Raw genomic sequence first — 21,152 nt, forward strand, 5'->3', positions numbered from 1 at the left:
GCTAGGTGATTACTTACTGGCACAATTCAAAAGACTCCAGCCCTAAGTCCCTATGATATTCTGCTCCGTAGATATGGCTCAAGACCCTCCTTGAATGTAAGTCTAATCGATTTTTTTCACACATTTATTGTCCACCAGTCGATACTAAATTAGAACAGTAATTACTTAGAAAAGTAATCCTCCATAACCCTCATGATTTTCTGAAGTCAGCAGTAGATCATTTTAGAGAATTTGTTCAAACCCCACTGGTCAGTTATGTGTAAACTAGGCTATAGGGCAGAGTGTTTGAGTGGGTGAGATGGGTTCAACAGATTGTAAGTTTCAAAGATCAAAACCTCTAAAGTGAGGAAATGAATACCCTCACAGGAAGTATACGAGTCTTCTCCTGGGAACTTCCTGTTTGTGCACTCTGCATACACAGTGTGTGCATGTGAGATGTGTGCTTAAGATATGATTTGTAGTTGGGTCAGCGAGTTCTTTGTTTTTAAAGTCATTGTAAAACACAGAGGGATTTCTCAACGCCTCTGTGTAGGACATCCAGCTGTAGTGCTACGGTGCCACTGTGTGTGTGTGTTTGTGTGTCTTAGTAATACATGGGGTGTCATTTTTGTTTATGTAGCCTGTAAAGAATTGCCTAACACTAGGAAGAACATTGCTGCAGTTATTTGTAATAGATAAAGTTCATTGAGGTTTATAATGTATAGCAGTACACACACTCTCTCACACACTGCAGCTAAAGACATTCTGCACATCTTCATACATCTTTGTAATCACTTTTCCTTCATCTCCATTGTTTCTCTCTCTCTATTTTCACTGCACTGCTCTTATCATCCCTTCGTTTCTATATAAGGGAAAAACTGGTCTCCCTTGTGTGTTTAAGTGTGTGTGCTTATTAAAGAGAGTAGCTCAATGTTCAGAAAAGCATACTAGCACATTTTTGTATGCATAGAATACCTAAATTATCTAAAAAAATGTGTCAAAATATGTTGTATACAATGGTAACTGCACATAATACTGTATGCAGTAATGCAATGTGCTCGACTTGACATTTCATTGCCAGTGTGACAAACAAACTAGAAATAATAAGTTAAACTGGAAGTTTGTCCTCTCCTTAGTGAGTCTTATCTGAGCTGACTACTAAGATTTTAAAAGGATAGTTCACCCAAAAATGAAAATTCTCTCATCATTTACTCACCCTTATGCCATCCCAGATGTGTGACTGATTGACTTCTGCTGAACACAAAGATTTTTAGAAGAATATCTCATTTCTGTAGGTCCATACAATGCAATTGAATGGTGGCCAGAACTTTGAAGGTCCAAAAAGCACATAAAGGCAGCATAAAAGTAATCCATAAGACTCTAGTGGTTAAATCCATAACTTCAAAAGCGATATGATAGGTGTGGGTGAGAAACGGATCAATATTTAAGTCCTTTTTTACTATAAATTCTACTCCCTGCCATTTAGGTGGAATATGCACAAATAATGTGAATCACCAAAAACAAAAGAAAAAGTGAAAGTGGAGATTTATGAAAAAAAAGGGTGAGTAAATGATGAGTGAATCTTCATTTTTGGGTGAACTGTTTGTTAGGAAACATAAGCAGTAAGGAGGATCCAAGCACAGGAATTAGTAAAATAAAATACATTTATTTAACAACTGAAACAAACAGGGAACACAAAACTCTCACAAGGGAGATAAAAACAAAATGAAACATAAACCAGAATATAAACAAATAACTAGGGAACAGGACTGGAACTAGGACAGACGAGAATAGTAACAAACTAACAAAACTCACAAAACGATTCAACAAACACAAGAGGAAAGAGGGCACAATAAATAGAGGAACATACACAAGGGACAGGTGCCGACAATCAACATAACAAGGACTAAACTAGGGGTGAGGCCAGAGGGAAACGAGGGGGTGGAGTTGGGAGAGCACATGGCAAACGAAAACATTAGCCTAAGCCATGTGCTCATACATAAAACAAACTCACACAGATGAAAAACTGACAAAGACAGAAAGGCAGAGAAGGATCATTGGCAGTACCGGACTTATGGATTGGCGCAGGGAGTGGGCAGAGGACCAGGAGAGCAGAGAGCAGATTGAGGAGGGGGTGGGTAGGGAAGACCAGGGGAAAGGAATGGGCCAGGCCGGGGGACAGATGACAGACCAGAGAGGGTGGGTGGGGGAGACCAGGGGGATGGTCTGGATCAGTCTGTAGGTGGACCAGAAGGCAAAAGTGGAGCCAGAGAATTGTCTAGAGGCCTAGATGGACCGGGAGGCTAGGGCGGAGCCGGAGAGGAACCCAGAGACCAAGGCAAAGTCCGAGCTGCTGAGAAGCTGGTGAGGTCAGTAGCAGGACAGACTGGTCAGTAGTTGTTAGAGACAGGACTGGGTCAGACAGGTCCACGACCGCTGGGGACAGGACTGGGTCAGGCCGAGTGAGGACAGCAGAAGGCTGGTCAGACTGGGCAGGGACCTCACAGAGCTGAGCAGAACAGTCAGTAATCATTGGGGACATGGCTGGGTCAGACTGGTTGACGACCACCGGGGACAGGACTGAGTAAGTAGCATCCGCTGGGGACTGAACAGACTGAGCAACAGACTGATAGCTGGTGTCTGAAGGGTGCTGGTTACTGGGCTGAGCAACATACTGGTGGATGGTGTCTGACAGGTGCTGGTTACTGGGCTGAGCAACAGACTGATGACTGGTGTCTGACAAGTGCTGGCTACTGGGCTGAGCAACAGACTGGTGTCTGGTGTCTGATGGGTTCTGGCTACTGCATTGAGCAACAGAATGGTAGCTGTTGTCTGATGAGTGCTGGCCACTGGACTGAGCAACAGGCTGGTCGACGTGCGCTATGGACTGGACAGGATAGTTGACATTCACAGAGGACTGAACGGGCTCGTCGAAGGTCACCTGGGACTGGACAGGATCGTCGACGGTCATAGGGGACTGGACAGACTGGTTGACAGCCATGGGGAACTGGACAGGCTCGTCGACAGCCTCAGGGAACTGGACAGACTTGTCAACAGCCACGGAGAACTGGACAGGCTCGTCAACAGCCTCAGGGAACTGGATGGACTCGTCGACGACCACGGGGAACTGGACAGACTTATCGACAGCCACTGGGAACTGGACAGGCTCGTCGACAGCCTTAGGGAACTGGACAGACTCAATGACTACAGGGAACTGGGCAGGCTTGTCGACCACCACAGGGAACAGGACAGGCTCGTCAACGGCGTCAGGGAGCTGGACAGACTTGATGACCACAGGGAACTGGATAGGCTCGTTGACGGCCATAAATACATATAATAAATATTCACAGGCACACTCAAATAGATTTTGTGTGTGTAAATGCACGTTCTCATGAATGCGATTCCCTTAAGAGTCATGTTTGAGAATGCAGACCCTCTTTCACGAAAAAGTACCTACACAAAACAGACATTAACACACATTAGCTAACAGCCATTTACAGTCATTGTAAAGAAATGCAGAAGGGTTGTGTGTGTGTGTGTGTGTGTGTGTGTATATATATATATATATATATATATATATATATATATATATATATATACACACACACACACACACACACACACACACACACGCACGCACTCAACAGAAACATATTTGAGTGCTTGATTTCCCACATCCAAGATTCCAGATTACCACACACACAGAACATGCTCTTTGTCCCACGGAGGGAGACCACCCCTGTGGATTAATGTGCCCTTCAGCTGTTCTCTTGTCATTGGTCCAGACCTCTGTCAATTAGTCTAATTGTCCAATAATGTGTTGAATTGGGTGTTTCTAGCTTTTTAATCCAGCCCACTGATCCAATGCTCCAAGCATTATCATTCATGTTGACATACACACAGACACACACACACACACATAATTGAGACCAGATGTTCATTTTGTAGCACAAGATGTTTCCTTCTGTCCCAAATACACCAGTGTCTTAAGGTATGCAGTCATAAGAGCACACTACTCTAAAAGTGGACACCACACACGCACACTGAAGCTCTCTTCAGACTTCATAAAACCGCCTGACTCCTTGTGGTCATAAATAAAGGAGTTGTACACTGCGTTTACAGTTATTACAATCCTTTACACTGAGCTCATTTACATGGACACCAGAAAGACATTTATTGCAATAATGCTACTTAAGACACGACAGCGGCATACTCTTTACCCCTGTGAACACACAGCTCGGTTAGTAAGCAGCTTCCTCCACATTAAAGGGGATATAATGTAATTTTCCCACAATGCTGGAAATGAACATGACGTCTGAGGACGACTTCGTCATTTTTTTACTTCTCTATTGCTTTGCTTTATTTCTAGATGTCCCACAGTTGCTGCTGTGTTTGTTTCCTTAACTTTCCATCGCACATGCGCTATAACAACGGAATGTGGTCCAAAAAATCAGACACTTCCAAAACTTAAGTTGGAGGCACAAAGGCAATTAATCGGCCATTGATGAACAAGTCACATTAAACAATCCATTTTACCTTCTTTTGCCTTTCGACAAAATAAATCTTTTAAAGTCTGCAGATTTTTTTTAATTTTTTTTTAGAAGCAGATAAATAGTAGAAAAATTCCTGTGATATATGAAAATATGATTTTCTGATGGTGCTCTACTGAAACATGGGGATTGGGATTGTTTTCTTAAGGATTCACCCTTTTAAATGTTAAAAATATATATTTTTCTCACTTGTTCTCTTTATTATTTCTCTGTAGTTGGTGGCGGTGTATGACGAACAGGAGCCACATGTTGGTGGTGATGGCACCAGTGCGAGCTCCACGGGCACACAGTCACCTGAGCTCTTCTCTGGAGAGCTGTCCACCTCCACCCCACTGTCTGCCTTCCAGCCATATCTGCCCCACAGCGAGATAGAGGTCACCACCTCCACGCTCCGAACCAGTAAGAGATGAAAAGAAAGGGAGCATGTGTTTGTGTGCGTGTGCGTGTGCGTGTGTGTGTGCATGTGTGTGTGTGTAGTCCAAATCTCATGTCCTCTTAAAGGGGTCATGAAGTGAATTTTTTTTTTTTTAAATAATTGTATTATCTTCCCCGAGGTCCAATGATAATGTTATAAAAGTTTTTTTGCACCAAAACAGTCACAATTTATTAATATATAATAATTTTCCACTCTGTTTTTGGTCATCTCTCTGAAACGCTCAGTTTTGGCCTAAGCGCCTACTAACACCCACTCTTATGATTGGCTAACATCATGCAGCCCCTCAAATTCAGCAAACTCAATTGAAAGAGAATGAAACTCGACATTATAAAACCAAATTCCAGGGTTTACACAACACGCATCCAACACATTGCATCTGAATATATTAAACTGTTCATCTCAAGCACAACTGTTAACACAGGGCACCATAAACTATCAAACAGTCATGACATTTGAAATATTCATGAATGAAATGGTTTACTTATGTTTTTGAAGTGTTTTTAACTGTACCATTCTTCAATACCAGTTCCTTTGCAAAGCTTGAATCATATTTTATGTGTTCACAAGCAATCCATGCTGACATGAGCCGAAAAAACGAACATACATAGTCCAAAGACTATGCGACACACAGTCAAATTACGCACATGTAGGCGGACTGAGGCGTACCGAGGCACACATCGGTGGAAACACAGTGAAATGGTCGAGGACATCCATCATCCATGGTCAAAGACAACTATGGTCAAAGACGTCCTATGTTTACATACACCAACAATTAAAAATAGCACAGATGGTCGAAAGAACGTGTCCATGATGCATTTGTGCTTAAATAAACGAGGCAGCAGCTGAATGAGAGAATTGCTTCTCCCTTTCAGAGTTGTAACTTGACACTGCGTCTTTTAAAAGCGGCGAGATACAAGGCAGCGGTCAAAGAGTCTGTGTAGTTCATGTTTATATACAAAATAATTCAAAATAGTCCAGATGGGTCGCCTTTGGTGTTATGCAACACCTGTCATCTGGACTTGAACTGCGCTCCAGTGGGTGGGGCCAAGGGTGCGATGACGCATGTTGTGTGTAACTACAAATGAGCAATGTGTTGCAACGTCATTGACACAGAGATTTAAAAATGAGACGTTTCAGCAGGGTGGCAATTAGAAATACTCTTTTCAGGCTGGGGAGGAAGTTTTCAGTTCTGAAATTTACAGTATGTTTTTATAGTACAGTTACCTCTTATATGTCTAAATATTAAGGAAAATGTGATTCTCCATTTCATAACCCTTTAAATTTAACACTCATGCATATGCTTAGCTCCTTCACTTAGTCATTTATGGTCTCACAAACTTATATTTGTTCTATAAAACCTTTTTATTTACTGCTGTTGACTATAAGATGTTATAAATGAAGGTATAAATCCTATTACTGTGTATTATGTTAATACTATATTACTACTATGTTATTACTGAAGTTTGAAATTTGGCACTGCTCAGGAGGTTTTGTTTTTTAAATTACTCCTTTTTCTCTGTCTCTCACTCACTCTCTCTCAGACATGCCTTTGCACGTTCGTCGCAGTAGCGATCCAGCGTTGTTGAACCTGACGGCGATGTCATACTCTGAGCAGGGCTCACAACCCGAAGAACCTTCCAGGAAAAACCCCACACGCTGGTCAACTACTGCCGGTTTCCTGAAACCACATTTCTCCACTGGTACCAACAGTCTGGAGAGAAAGGTATAACCCTGATTCTAAACCATTATAATGCCTCACTATTCAATAGACAGCAATGTTGTGGAGAAAAGTGTTGACAAAAATAAAGATTTAATCACCATGTTAAAATTGAGTGTTACTTTGCTTCCTAATAAGCCAGTATGTTTTCTTTAAACCTGTAGCCCACTAAACAGTTTTTCACATTTTTATTTGAGTCTTCTTTAGATAAACATAGTTAAAGAACTGACAAACTATGCATTTTCTGTGACCAAACAAATATGGTCTTGTCTAAACTTATTGGCACATCCTCTTGTTCTTTTCCTCATCAGTCAAAAGTCACATATGGACCCTTTTCACTGACTGTGATGATGCATTTCTGCCTTTTTAGCATCGAAAATCTACCAAACCTTTTTATATTATATTTTCTAGTTATTTAATGTACATTTACAACATTATTATTTGTATTAAAGGAATATTCTGTGTTCAATATAAGTTAAGCTCAGTCGACAACATTTGTGGCATAATGTTGATTACAAAAAAATAAATTTTGACTCGTCCCTCCTTTAAAAAAATAAAAATAAAAAGTTACAGTGAGGCACTTATGGAAGTGAATGGGGCCAATTTTTGGAGAGTTTAAATGCAGAAATGTGAAAATGTTATAAAAGCACTTATATTAATTCTTCTGTAAAAATATGTTTATTATTTGAGCTGTAAAGTTGTTTAAATGTCATTTTCACAGTCATTTTGGGGTTTAAGGATTTATTGACATTACATTGTCATGGCAAGGAAGTTGTAAAATTGGCTGTAACGTTACACAGAAAAGGTTAGTACGTGATTTTATCACACGAAAATCATGTTAACATAACGTCTTGTGGCTATACTTTTGAAAAAGTGAGTATTCTAACTTTCAAAAATTGTCCCCCATTCACTTCCATTGTAAGTGCCTCACTGTAACACAGATTTGTGCTTTTTTTAAAGAAAAGGAGGGGCAAGTCAAAATGACATTTTGTGGTTATCAATATTATACCACAAATACTGTCTTTTAAATGATGTTGTTTAATTGTTCAACCCTTTTCAATTTCACAGTGTTGAGAAATGGAGAGATTTCAGCTACAACGGTTGATTGATATTGCATCTTGTAATGTTATCCAGGTGTTTCGAATTAATAAGTGGATGGCTTTACTCTCTGAGTAATAACATGCCGTACCGCTAGTTTGGAGATTGTTCAACCACTGCTGGCAATGTTTTTCAGATCATATTGGATCATAAATCTGTGATCTTTACTGGTAGAGTTACCATAACCCTTTATGTCATCACCATGAATATTTACTCTCATTTCTGAAGGGTTCGTAACCCCACATCTCACAAACTGTAAGAGCTCCATTAAACAAGCCACGCGATAGCAGAGGATGTTGTGGTAGAATGTATGGTGAATTTATTGTGTGTGAGCTGATTTAGTGTGTGTGCCGTTGTCCCCATCATCATTTCTCTGTCTGGTCTCCTTCTAGCATAGTGATGCTTATAGCAGTGCTGCTCATAAAACTGGAGACATTGAGTTATGGATCTCTCTCTCTCTCTCTCTCGCTTTATTGGCATGACTGCATACAATGTACATTGTTGCCAAAGAATTCTTTAATTGTACAAATAAATAAATAATAACAATAAAAGACATGTATTACATACCTAAAACAACATACAGGGAAGTGCACAAATTGTAAAGAGAAGTAACTACAGAGAACAATGAGTAACAGTAAATTAAACTGGCATTTTTAGTATTTAGTGAAGGGTCACCCTGTCTCCCTCAGATCATGACAGGAGAACACATACTCTGTTGCTAAATCTATACATTCAGCCTTCTCTCCAAGAACATATGAGAGTTTATCTTTACTCATTCTGCTGAATTCAGGCAGTATCTGTTCTATGAGTGTACAGTGTGTTTCTAATGGTCTCATATTTACTGCACTCAGTGAGGAAGTGAAGTTCATCCTCTATGACACCTTGATTGCAGTGAGAACACAGTCTGTTCTCTCTGGGTCTTCAGCTCTGTCTGTGTTGACTGGTCTCTACCGCCATACTGTGCTCACTCACACGATACTTTGTAAGGAGCTTCCTGTGAAGGTAGTCTTTAATTTTGGTCAGTTATGGCGCCAGTTTATAATCTGTCTTTATTTTTTAAAAGTAGTTCAATTTGTTTGTTTCTTTAAGTTTGCTATGCCAATAATGGAGGCATTCTTCTTGGGATGTGTTTTGTGTTTGTATAAGTTTTGCCTGCCTGAATTGAACTGATGAATTGAACTGATGTTTGTCCAATAAGTACTGTAAAGGGTCACTCTCTGGGTGTGCTGCTCTTTGTGTAAACACACAGTGATGGTGATTTTCTGGGGAAGAATCTGATAGGTGGAACCAGAATTTACTGGCTCTCTTTTGAATGTCAGTCAAAAGAGGGAATCTGCACAGTTCTGCCCGACAGCCCAGGCTAGAAGCACTTCTGTGAACTCCCAGGATGTTTTTACAAAATTTGAGGTAGAATGTTTCAATTGAACTTTTGTCCCATGATTCATAATTCAGTTTATATTTGGGGCCCCAGATTTTGCTGCCATACATAAGTATGGGCTTGATGACACTGTCAAACAATTTCAGCCACAGGTTAAATTCAAATAGTGATTTTCTTATACTATAATATGCCCTACGAGCCTTGTCTGTTAGGTCTTTTAAGCTGAGATAGTCAGACCTAAATAATTGTAACTGGTAACATGGTTAAGAATTGTTCCCCCAAGTGTAAAAACATATTTTTTTGTCTTGAAGATTATTTTTATTTTGAAAAGTTATCACTTTTGACTTGTCCATGTTGATTGGTAATGCCCAATTACTGCAGTAATTTCTAGAATTGGGATGCTTTCACGTAATCCCTCATCAGTAGGTGACAAAAGCAGCGACAGGTCGTCTGTGTACAGAAGACATTTAATTTCTATGTCCTCTAGAGTCAGGGCTAGATGAGTTTTGAAGCATTGTGGCCAATTCATTTATGGAAATATTAAATAAAGTTGGGCTGAGGCTGCAGCCTTGACGAACTCCCTTATTCTGGCTGAAATAATCAGTTCATCTGTTGTTTATTTTAACACAGTATTTATTGTCTTTGTACATGTCCTTTATTAAATCATAAACCTTTCCTCCTATTCCACTCTGAATCAGTTTTAGGAACAATCCATCATGCCAGACTGAATCAAAGGCTTTCTTTTTTTTTTTTTTTTTTTTTTTTTAAATCAATGAAGTAATCAAATATTTTTCCTTGTTTTGTTTGGTGGACATGTTTGCGAATAGGTGTGTAGATGTGATCAGTTGTTCTCTGTTTTGGCATGAATCCAATTTGACAGTTGTGTAAAGTCTTGATTTCTTGGAGATATTGGACTAATCTGTCATTTATAATGCAACAGAATTGTTTGCCAAGGTTGCTGCTCACTGATATGCCCCTGTAGTTGTTCGGGTTAAATTTGTCACCTTTTTTGAAGACTGGAGTGATTTGATTTTCTTTCAAATTCTCAGGAAAGTGTCCTGATTTCAAGAGCAAATTGAATAATTTGAGAATGGCCTCATTCAGTTTGGGGCTGCCATGTTTCAACATCTCATTGCATATTCCATCTGAGCCACAAGATTGTTTTTATTTTTGAGGGATTTGATTTAGTTCCTTCAGTGATATGGGGTTGTCCAAATGATTTAATTAACCCTTCATTGTGCATTCCAGATTATATAGTTGGGCATTCAGAATATTTTGAGTTGGGTTTTGTTAATTTTGTATATAAAGGTTTCCAAAATGTTCTGTCCAGGTGTTTGGGTCACATATGGGAATTTGTTCTTCTTTGTTGGACTTATTTAAATGGTTCCATAATTCCCAGAATTAATTTTGATTAACTGCTTCTTCTATTTTGTTGAGCTTTGTTGTCATATGTTCGGCTCGTTTGCTTTTTTAGCAGTGACTTGTACTTTTTAAGCATTTGTTGATAGATGGTAGTTGATTTGAGGGGTCTCAAATTTGATTTGATAACAATCGTAGTTCTTTTCTTAACATTTGACATTCTTTTTCAAACCAGTCAGTTTTAGCAATTTTCTTTTTACTCCTGTTCAGTTTTATTTTTATTTTTCAGTGATTTGCTGGCAACTGTGAAAAAAATCTTAGTCAATTGTTTTGTTGCCAAATTTACGCTTTTCTCGTCTTTTCCAAATGTGGATAGGAGAAATGCATCTATCATGTTCTCAGCATAAATGCTGTGGAGTTCAGCCTCATGCTGGGCTGGACTGTCTTTTCTCCAGAAGAATCTGGTTGGGAGGGGATATAGTTTAGACTTCTGATTTGAAGATGGTAGAAGACTGGCTGACTTGTTCAGACTAATGGCAATGTGACAGTGGTCTGAGAGAGGTAGTTGTGGCATCACTGTGAAGTAATTGATCTTGTTTTGATCTAGATCTGTGATGGCATAGTCCACTGTGCTACTACCTAAAGAAGAGCAGTAGGTAAATCAACCCAGAGAATCACCCTTTGTTCTGCCATTCACTATGTAGAGACCTAGGCTTTTACAGAGCTGCAGAACTTGTTTTCCCATTTCTGTTAATTGTGTTGTCATAGTTCTGACATGGTTTAGTGGAATGCTTATTTTGATTTATATTTGTATTGTTAATAATATACTTATCTCCAACTGAACTAATATAATACAATTCTTTCCCAGTTCTTGCATTCAGATCCCACATTATCAGTACTGAGCCAAGAGACTGAAACTGAATGATCTCATATTGTAATGTGTTAAAGATCTCCTCATTATAATAGGGTGACTCATGTGGGGGGATGTAGGTGGCACAAAGGTAATTATCATCATGTGTACAAATGAGTTCCTTTTTCATGTTAATCCTAATATGTGTTCTCCCTTTTTTAACAGGCTGAATGTAATGGAAAAGATGTTCTTTAAACCAAACAATAATTCCTCCTGAATCTCTTCCAGTTTTAATGTGTGGGTGTTTCACTGGTGGTATACGTAATCCTCTGTAGTTTGAAGTAGTGTAGGTTTTAGACTCTAACTGACTCCATGTCTCAAATAATATTATGATATCTGAACTATATACAATATTTACAAAATCAGGGTTATTGCTTTTTTCTCCAAAAGCAGCAGAAAACATTCCCTGAATGTTGTAGCTTGTGATTTTAAGTGATGATCTCTCTCTCTCTCTCTCTCTCTTTGAGATACTCCTCTGTAATTTCAGGCTAATAGTTACAGCTTTATGTCTTTTCCATCTTTCAACACTGTGTCCTCATAAAACGCATCATTGTATGTATTTGGCAGTTTACTTAAGTATTGAATATGTTTATCTGACTATCCACAGTACTGTTATTAGATTAGAATAGAAGAACAGGGAGCCCTGCAACAGATGGCATGGCCCCCACTGAGCCCCCCACTGAATATTGAGTCAGTCTGGGATTACAAGAAGAGACAGAAGCAATTGAGGCAGCCTAAAGATTCTCCAAGAAGCTTGGAACATCCTAAAGGAAGACTCAAACCTGCCAAAAACCAAGAAAAAAAAAAACGTGTAACTAGGAAAATTGGTGCTGTTTTGAAGGCAAAGGTGGTCACACCAAATATTGATTTACCTTTTTTATGTTTACTGGACTTAGTATGGTGTTAATTGATCAATGAAAACCATTTATGGCATTATTTTAAGACATCCTCATTTCGCAAAATTTTTCACCAGTGCCTAAAACTTTGCACAGGACTGCATGTAATTTTTATAATTTACAGTATCTGTGTACTTTAAAACACTTCATATAAGTGTTATTTTTTTAACAGTTTATTATACTGATTAATTTTTCACTAATTTTCAGTTTCCTTCTCTGTCATTCTCTTTAGGGGCGAGGTGTAGACACATACCGTAGTCTTCCTCGCGATGCTGGGCAGTGGAACAATCAGAGAGAGTTTCAGCGTGAGACAGCCCGTTCTTCGCTCAGTGCCAATCATCCAATGGTGGACCGCTGGCTGGACCGACAGGAACAGGTTGGAAAAATAATAACCCCATGAGTCCACACAGAAAAATAGTATCGAAGTAATTCAAGCACTGTATAGCCACATATACACTACAAAGTTGTGGGTGTGAATCCCCTAATTTTTTATTCCATTTTTGTACGGAATACAGGAGTTACTCCCGCAATTGCAATAATTGATTGACAAGTGATAACCATAGCAAAGCTGTAGCATCTCGCACCTATGAACAAGAAACAAGAGTGCCACCATTTTTACCCCTTTTTGTGTTCGCTGTTTTTGAGCAAAGAGATTATCCACCAGGGATGTATTATCATCTTGCAGTGTTTAGTTAGCTGCCGTCGAAAGAAGTGCAATGTTGTGTTTATGTGCGTCTAGGCCGCTGCTGTTAAACAGCACGCACGCTTTCTCTGGATTGTAATGGCTATTGAGAGAAACTACAGTGAATATATGAATGTTTGTGTGATTTTAACCTGGAGACGACGGACAAATCACCACGCGCTATTGATCAGGTCATTAACAACTAGTTGCATAGTTCGGTCCTGTACACAATACGTGGAAATGTGGTTGTCAATTTTTCGGGAGTTAATTCGGTTTTAGAATGCGGTTGTCGCTATTGTAAATGACCGAACATGCAATGTGTTTATAAAACAGGATTAAGCACTTAAAGGATCAGGAAACCCACGTAGATGAGCCCCAATTTTCACACCTCAGACTGAGAAACGACTTTCAAATTGAGTGGGAAAATATGTAAATATATGGGCAGGTATTTTGGGCAGGGAGAGGGAAAACGGGAGAGGGTCAAGACCTACTTCCAAAAACACAGACAACAGAGATGGTTGTACCTCACATTATGAGTGGAGATGAAAGCAAAGGAGTTTGTGGCACTTTGCTGAATATTAATCATGGGACAAAAGTGTGAAGAGTTAAGGCGATAGAACAGTTTGCAAATCTGTAAAAAGATTTGGATATTTTGTTCAAACTTTTAACAATTAAGTGAGAACAGCACTCAGAGCAGACATTACTATCAAAACCAGCACTGCTTTAAGACTTTAAAATAATTCATAGATATTTATTGTGTTTGGGTTTAATACAAGTCACTGCGGCTCACGCAGAAAAACGTCCTCTGGCTGGACAAGCAAGCTCAGCAAAGTAGTTATGAAATCACTTTTGTGGTGGTGCGGGAATCAGATTTCCAAACGTTTGAAAGTCCCTATGGATGTTTTCACATTTGAGTCTTTTTTAAATCTGTCTGTGCTTGTACGTAATTTTTCCACTGTGCAGGCTTTTTCAAGCGCAGAATAATCAAGTCCCGTCTTTCACCAGACCATGTCAACGTGTTAATTTTGCTCATCAAAAAATGTATGCTTTTGAGTAAGTAGCCTAGAAAATTACTGTTTATTTTCAACATGGTGCCGACTGCATAACAGGTTAAACTATCTTTTATTCTGTGTGCACTTCATGTTTAGAATACATTAGGTTTATTGTAGGCTTTATTGGTTAACGTTCTTTACTGAACAGCTGTCATATTACATCAATGGCTAATGCACGACTGCGCGTCGTGAAATATGCACAACTTTTCAGCACGTTTTTTCTCTCTCTCAGATTTGGCTTACCTGTTAATTATTTTCAACAAAGTCCTGACTGTTTAAATATGTTAAGGAACTTTTACGTGGTGAATTCCATTTAGAACAGGCTGGGTTGCTCTGTTGGTCCTGCACTATTCATTCAATTGTTTTCAATAAATATGCCTGTTAAATATTCACTAACGTTGATTCAGTGAATGCGTATCATGTTCTATATTTAATGTACAATGGTACATAGTGTCTACAATGTACAGACGCATGGGGAATTCTCTGCTGTGGCTGTAATGTGAGCTCATGAATGAGTTGAGATGAGGCTGTGATTGGATGGAAGCGTAAATGCTGTCCTACCAATAATAACTCAGAGTTTACGCATATACCTCATTTTTGTGATGTTGCTTCAACTTTCCTTTTGAAACCGGAAGAATGAAATGTCTCAATAAAATGAAAAAAATATTTTACACTTTATAATAAACATAATTAGTTCTATCATTATTTTCAGTGAGGTGCATTCTGTTCATATCTGTTCACATCTCAAAAAAGTGTTTTTGGGTTTCATGACCCTTTAAAGGTGAACTGACAACCATATTTAGCTGCAGTGTGTATGTGGCCTTTGAGATCTTTTTCAGAGTTAGGAACTGAACGAGCCCCTCATAACACATTTAGAAACAACTTGGACTCTTTTTGACAGTTTTTCCAGTATAAGTATTTGAGTGAGTGAGAGAGAGACAGGAATATATATCATAACCTCATAAATCCTTTTTGTGTGTTTGTGTGTGTGCGTGGTTGATGGAAACACATTTACCATATAATCTCCTATTGAATATATTAGGAATACAAGATGTGCATTAAAAAAGTTGGCTGAATAATTCATTCATAACTGGACTAACCAGCGGACCAGTCATCGCAACTGAAATGTTGCTCTGGTCATCCTTAAATAGCCAGCAAAGAGTTTGCAGAGCAAATAATTTAAATACAAACTTGAACTGTGCCGAAGATCAGGTTTATTGACACTTTTGAAAAATATATTTCCGCATTTCAAAGACACAAGGAAGAAGGATAGTTCTCGCAGAACTGTGTGACGCGTGTTTTGTCTACGTGTCTATTTTGTCTAAACTGCGAGTATTTTATTAATATAAAAGTCACAGTGGCTACAGTTTCTCGGGAAGTGACAGTTTTGTACTTTTGAACTCATGGTATGGAAACGTGGCTTTATTTGCACATTGTTTTTGCAATGTTATGGTTTTTTGCATATAGTAAAATCGAAACTTGGATGGAAACAGCTAATAATATTCACCATTTTCTACTGTTTAAAGGAAATACTACGGGTGAAATGGATCTGAATGAGGATGATTTTGTGTGTGTGTGTGTGTGTGTGTTTGTGTGTGTGTGTGTGTTATATTGTGTATTATAAAATTAATAGTTCCAGTCCTGGATGGTGATTGCTCAGTACTGTGTTCCAGCCATGCTAAAATATATGATGTAGTAACAGCTCTGATTGATTTGAATTCTCCTAACTACTGTGTATATCACTGCACAACACCCACTGAGGCCAATTAGATCTTCTATAACGTAGTAATAAACATTTGTCATTAATATTTTGTCTGGTGTATTATGCATTTATAAAAGAATAAGGGACTATATTGTGAATACTCCATCATACCAAAGTCATTCTAGCAAGTCAGTTCACTGTCGGCCATCTTTGAAATGCTCTCAGGAGGCTATTTCCAGTCATGCCAGTGTAGCTACTGTCTACTTGAATAAAGAAAGAACAAAATCTCAAAAATGGTTGGTCAAGATTACAATCAAAGAACATATTTCAAATCAGCAATCAAATCTGACAATAATGGTATCATTAATTGTGATTCTTTACCTCATGTTATGCTAAAAAACTCAATTTTCCCGGCGTGTATGGCTAGTGCGCTTGCGCGTTCTAGAGTTGATTGACAGGTGATGTCTGTATCTAAAAGGTGATTGGCTCAGGACTTCCTTTCTACATCCGTTGACCGTTGGGCACTCAGAGCACCTTGGTTGAGCGTTCCAATTTCTCCCATTCATTTTAATAGAAGTGGCCCATCTCTGCTAAATAACCTCTGATCGTGCCTAGCAACGCCCTTCAGCCGTGACTATATTTAAAATATAGCATGGCTTCTCGTACTCTGTTGCTTAATTGTGGAATTGAAGCACAGAAATGAAAAGGATCAAGTGTGTGAATAGAGATACAAAACAGAAGTGTGGTGTGGGATAGAGGAGACCCAGGGAGGGATGGGGTTTGGTGTAGAGGAGGGGAGAATGTGTGTGTGTGTGTGTGTTTGTGTGTGTCTGTGATTAATCATATATGGTAAAACAGCCATTATAAATCACTTTCAGCTTTAGACTGTTAATGAGATAGGACTATATATAGCTCTCTCTCTCTCTCTCTCTCTCTCTCTCTCTCACTCTTTTTCTCTCCAGTAGGTATTGCTGTAGGTCAGTTGTAGCTCAGTTATCAGTTTTACCTCTTCTGTATTTCTCTTTAAACTGACACACACACAAACACAGTCACTTTATGTTAGTCCAGTGAGCTGAAAAAGACTGTGGGAGAGGGATAAAGAGAAAACAATATAATACAAGAAAGTAAAGTGGAAGAGTGCCATTTTCATTGTTGAATATTTGTCTTGAGGTGGCGTCGACTCCTTTTGGTCAAGGATGCCAAACTTAATCACTGTTTTAGATGAAGTCTTGCCCTTTTTTTTGTCAGAGCACTGCTACACTCACCAATTAAGAATGGAAGAGGGATGGCAGACTAAACAATCGCCTCTAACATTTCTCTTCAGTTCCCAGTCACGCACTGCAACGCCTCAACACAAATCAAAGTGAGGCCTGCTTAAATAAGAACAGGAGCGGTGCTTAAACAATTGTAATAGACAGAATAAGGACACAGTTCGTGGAGCAACATTATCCTGTGAATGTATATTTGTCCCGTCGGGGTGTGCTATAGAAAGTGTATGTTCAGGTGTAAGTTCATTGAGAAAAGATTTACATTGTTTATTATTTACAAATTACTTGTTCTTTGTACATAAGTTGGATGTCGGAAAATCTTATATTGATTGTTTTTAATACACTTAGTTATGCTGTCAAACACACACAGTCTTTTGTCATATTAGACAGCCATGTAATATAAGACGTGATGATTATGACTGCAATAGAGGGTGTATTGTGTATCAGAGCTATTTTATCTTCTTCCTTCCATTGTATTTTTTCCTCCCTGTTACACTTATTGAAAACCAGAGAGGAAAAGAGTGATTGACCAAATGCCCTCTATAGAGAGAGAAAGAGATACGGAATTATGAGAGAAAGAAATGTTTTTTTTGTGTGTGTGTTTGTCAGAGTGTATGTGTGTGTTTCATTGTGTGTATTTGTGCCAACTAATTGTAGCTTTACTCATTAGGTAAACACTAACTAAATAAAAATCCATGTACTGGGTATTTTAGTGTATTACACACACACACACACACACACACACACACACACAAGTACATGAAAATTTTAAATGTGAAGTGTGTAATTTTTTCAGTGTTTCAAAGTTCAAGTTTCGTTCTTTCATTCTTGCATTCTTTCTTTCTTGCCCACTTGATTAAACTTTTTCTTGATTTCTGACTTGTTTTCATGCTCACAAGCACCCCTCCTTTAGCTTAATAATGCATGCAACTGTCTCAGGCCCAGTGCTGTGTTTTAACTGAGGGATACGTGGGTGTATAAATAATTTTTTACGGATTGTTGGAGAGGATTGGGTCTAAAATAGGGTTGCAAATTGTGCAAAATTTTTGACAGTCGTTAACATTAATGAATGAAAATCAATAAATCATTGACAATAACAATAAGTGGTGAACAGCTTGAAACAAAAAAAATACAACACATCATTGTGCTTTCGATAAATCAATCAAAGCTTTATTTATACAAAGTTTGATTTTTGACTGACCAGCTGTTCTAATGCGAACTTAACGTCAACATCAGAGAATAATTCTTTACTGTAGAAGGAAACATGAAAACATAAAACAGCCACCTGCCGAAGTAAGTTTGTGGATGTAGCCTACTGTTTAAATATTTAAATAAATACACTTTAGAAATGAGAGTATTGGTATTTTCCTCTTAAATATATTTTCAGTTCATTGCATTTTAATTACATTCATTTTGTGTTTTAATTAACATTTAATTTAATTTACTATTAATATATTACTGTTAATTATAACTTGTACTGAAGATTCATTTTAGAGTTCATTAAGCTTCACGTTGTAGATCGTGGGATATTTCAGGCCTTTTTTATTTGAAATTAAGTCAAATAAGAACACGTTGTGTGAATACAGTTAATAACATACCTCTACACTGTTGACGGTGACATTTCAGGTCAATGTACCTTATGACATGAAGCTCGCAAGCGGCAGCAGGTATAGACAGTCTTTTTCTATTTGCAAGCATCGTTACTGAATGAATTTTTGCTGAAATAAGCTTAATCGGTCAGATTATTAACGACGAATAATCTATCATTGATTATTCATTAACATCCCTAGTTCAAAATAAATTGGATTGGGTTAGCACTGCCTTCAGAGACATTCAGAGTGTTTAGAACGTATAAGTGGTGCCATGGCAACAGAGAATTGACCTGTTTGTTACTGAAACTTAAATGAGTGTGTGTGGGTATGTGTGGACGTGTGTGGGTGTGTTTGTCTGTGTATGTGTCTCACTGGTAGTCTGTTGTAACTCAAATAATGAAGTGAAACAGTAGTGAGCATAAGCTCTTTTGTACCTCTCACCTGATCAGTGGAGTATCAGGTGAAACATTGCTCTGTGAGTGAGAAAGTGTGTGTGTAAGGGTTGTACTCTTTAGAAAAAGAAGAACTTTGGATCTCCCTGCAGAACATTTTACACAGTTGTGTTTATGTGAATGTTAAACAGATGTGTTTTACAACCTGCAACCTGCCAATAGACCCTTTAGGGTTTATTAGTCATGTAGCATACATCTTTAAATGTGTTTTTTTTTTTTTTCCATTTTACATAAATGTTATTTTATTAATTAGTTTAAATGGTTTTATTGGGATTTTAAGTGAAAATGTGTATGAATGCATAAGGAAAAATTTATATCTTGATATAAATGTATTTTTTTTCACCATTTCTTTTACAGTTCTCTGCATTTTTAATTACCTTTTTGCCTAGTTCATTTTGACTGGTCTTGCTGAAATGAGAGTATAAAAGGTAGTAGAACTATAAAAAGCTTAATAGTTAAATTATTTGATGCAACAGATGCAGTATAGCATATTTCACTACAGGACATGTCAAGTATTTTATGTCAACTACCCTGGTTAACCTGTTGAAAGCAACAGGTTAAGTAAAATGTATGTAGGTGTGAGTGCAGTGCATTGTGGGTAAAGCGGTTTTCTTGTGTTTTCAGGAAGAGGAGGAGAATGGCAGGATAGAACCGGTGGGACGTGCAGATACTTGTTTAGAACACATGGGAGTGAGATCATTAGAGTGAGTATCGCGTGCGCGCGCGCACACGCACACACACACACACACACACACACACACACACACACACTCACTGATGACTGACAGCAGTAGTGATGTTATCTTATTTTATGTGAATCTCTTCATGCTGTCAGTTTGATCTGCAGGTAATGAAAGTGTTTTCTGCACATTAGACTTTGTTGAAGATGACAGTTTTTTCTAGAATTCCGGATAATTTTGTTTCCATTAAACTCTCTAACAAGCTGTCATCTTTACACTCATTTGGGTCTTTAACAGTTTTGACCAATGTGTTGTTGTTCTCCCTCTGTTGAAGGAGACTGTTCTTCTTGATTTTCTGATGTGATGACATTAATGCAGTCGTGAGAGAAAGTTTTTGAACCTTTGAGAATGATGAAGGCCAGCTCACATTGTAGAATTAATTAATTCAGGGCTACAGTTCATTAGCTTTCTCTCACTGCTGTATTAAATACGCATTTATTCAGTGCAAAAGAGACACATTTCATTATTTGCAGTTGAAAACATAGTTGATTGTGCATCTGTGAAGACTTTATGATGTGTGACTTATATGAGTGAACTATTCTAAGTGTGAAGTGCAGTTTGGGTGATTGAGTATCTGACTCCACCCCAGCATGATATGATCTTGTCCCTGTACATCTTAACACCTTGTCTAGACCGGACGCGAGCGATGTCATGACGCAATGCCTTGAGGGTGTCTACACTGGATGCGGTGTAACAAACATTCTCAACTGTTTTTTTGTCTTGTTGGCTGTAATAGCACCAGCATGTGCAGCACAAAATGAGCGTTTACTGTTGACACGATGCAACTCGACTAATGCATCCAATGTAGACAGCATAATGAGCTGCTTTTCCACTCTCGGGCCAGTGCGAGCCAGGGTTATCAACTGGCCGCCTGGGCCAATAGCCTCTGACTTTGAGCCGCAGTACAAAAATCGATCTGCGTACCCACTATTGGGCCAATAGCCCCCCAGCATTGCCCTAAAACCCACCCATAACATGCCGCCCTGGTGCGAACGTCACACACCTCGCCCATTTCACAAGCAAGAGGGAAGCTCAAGCTGAAGTATCATGTTATCTAGAATATCGAGTTTATATTGTTTGTAAACATTAGCTAGCTAGCAAGATAAGTTAGCGTTGACAACTCACCGACTTTACCTGCCATGCTGTCCCGAGTGGTCTCTCCACTAACAGCTGGATGATGTCCCAGCACACACCGTCCAAACATGTACCATTGTGTGCTGGATACACAACCTAGCAAGTCTGGCGAAACTTCGCCTTTGACACTGACCCCGACTCAAACCCCAGCTGGCCTTGTTTGGCCCAAGGTAATCAGCAGGCCAAAGTCTATTGGCCGTTGGCCCA

At 38.7% G+C, this 21,152-nt stretch overlaps 1 protein-coding gene across 2 annotated transcripts in view; it reads left to right on the top strand.

Moving 5' to 3' along the window:
* Nucleotides 1–21,152, top strand: part of LOC127443122 (partitioning defective 3 homolog) — a 135,884-nt gene that overhangs the window by 35,549 nt on the left and 79,183 nt on the right. For both annotated transcript variants that reach the window (XM_051701645.1, XM_051701646.1), the window contains exons 3-6: nt 4,745–4,928; nt 6,507–6,688; nt 12,556–12,699; nt 19,696–19,775. In XM_051701645.1, the coding sequence (XP_051557605.1) occupies nt 4,745–4,928; nt 6,507–6,688; nt 12,556–12,699; nt 19,696–19,775 (590 nt within the window). The remainder of the gene's footprint in view (nt 1–4,744; nt 4,929–6,506; nt 6,689–12,555; nt 12,700–19,695; nt 19,776–21,152) is intronic.

This window comes from Myxocyprinus asiaticus, chromosome 6 (assembly GCF_019703515.2).
Source record: "Myxocyprinus asiaticus isolate MX2 ecotype Aquarium Trade chromosome 6, UBuf_Myxa_2, whole genome shotgun sequence".
Lineage (NCBI taxonomy): Eukaryota > Metazoa > Chordata > Actinopteri > Cypriniformes > Catostomidae > Myxocyprinus > Myxocyprinus asiaticus.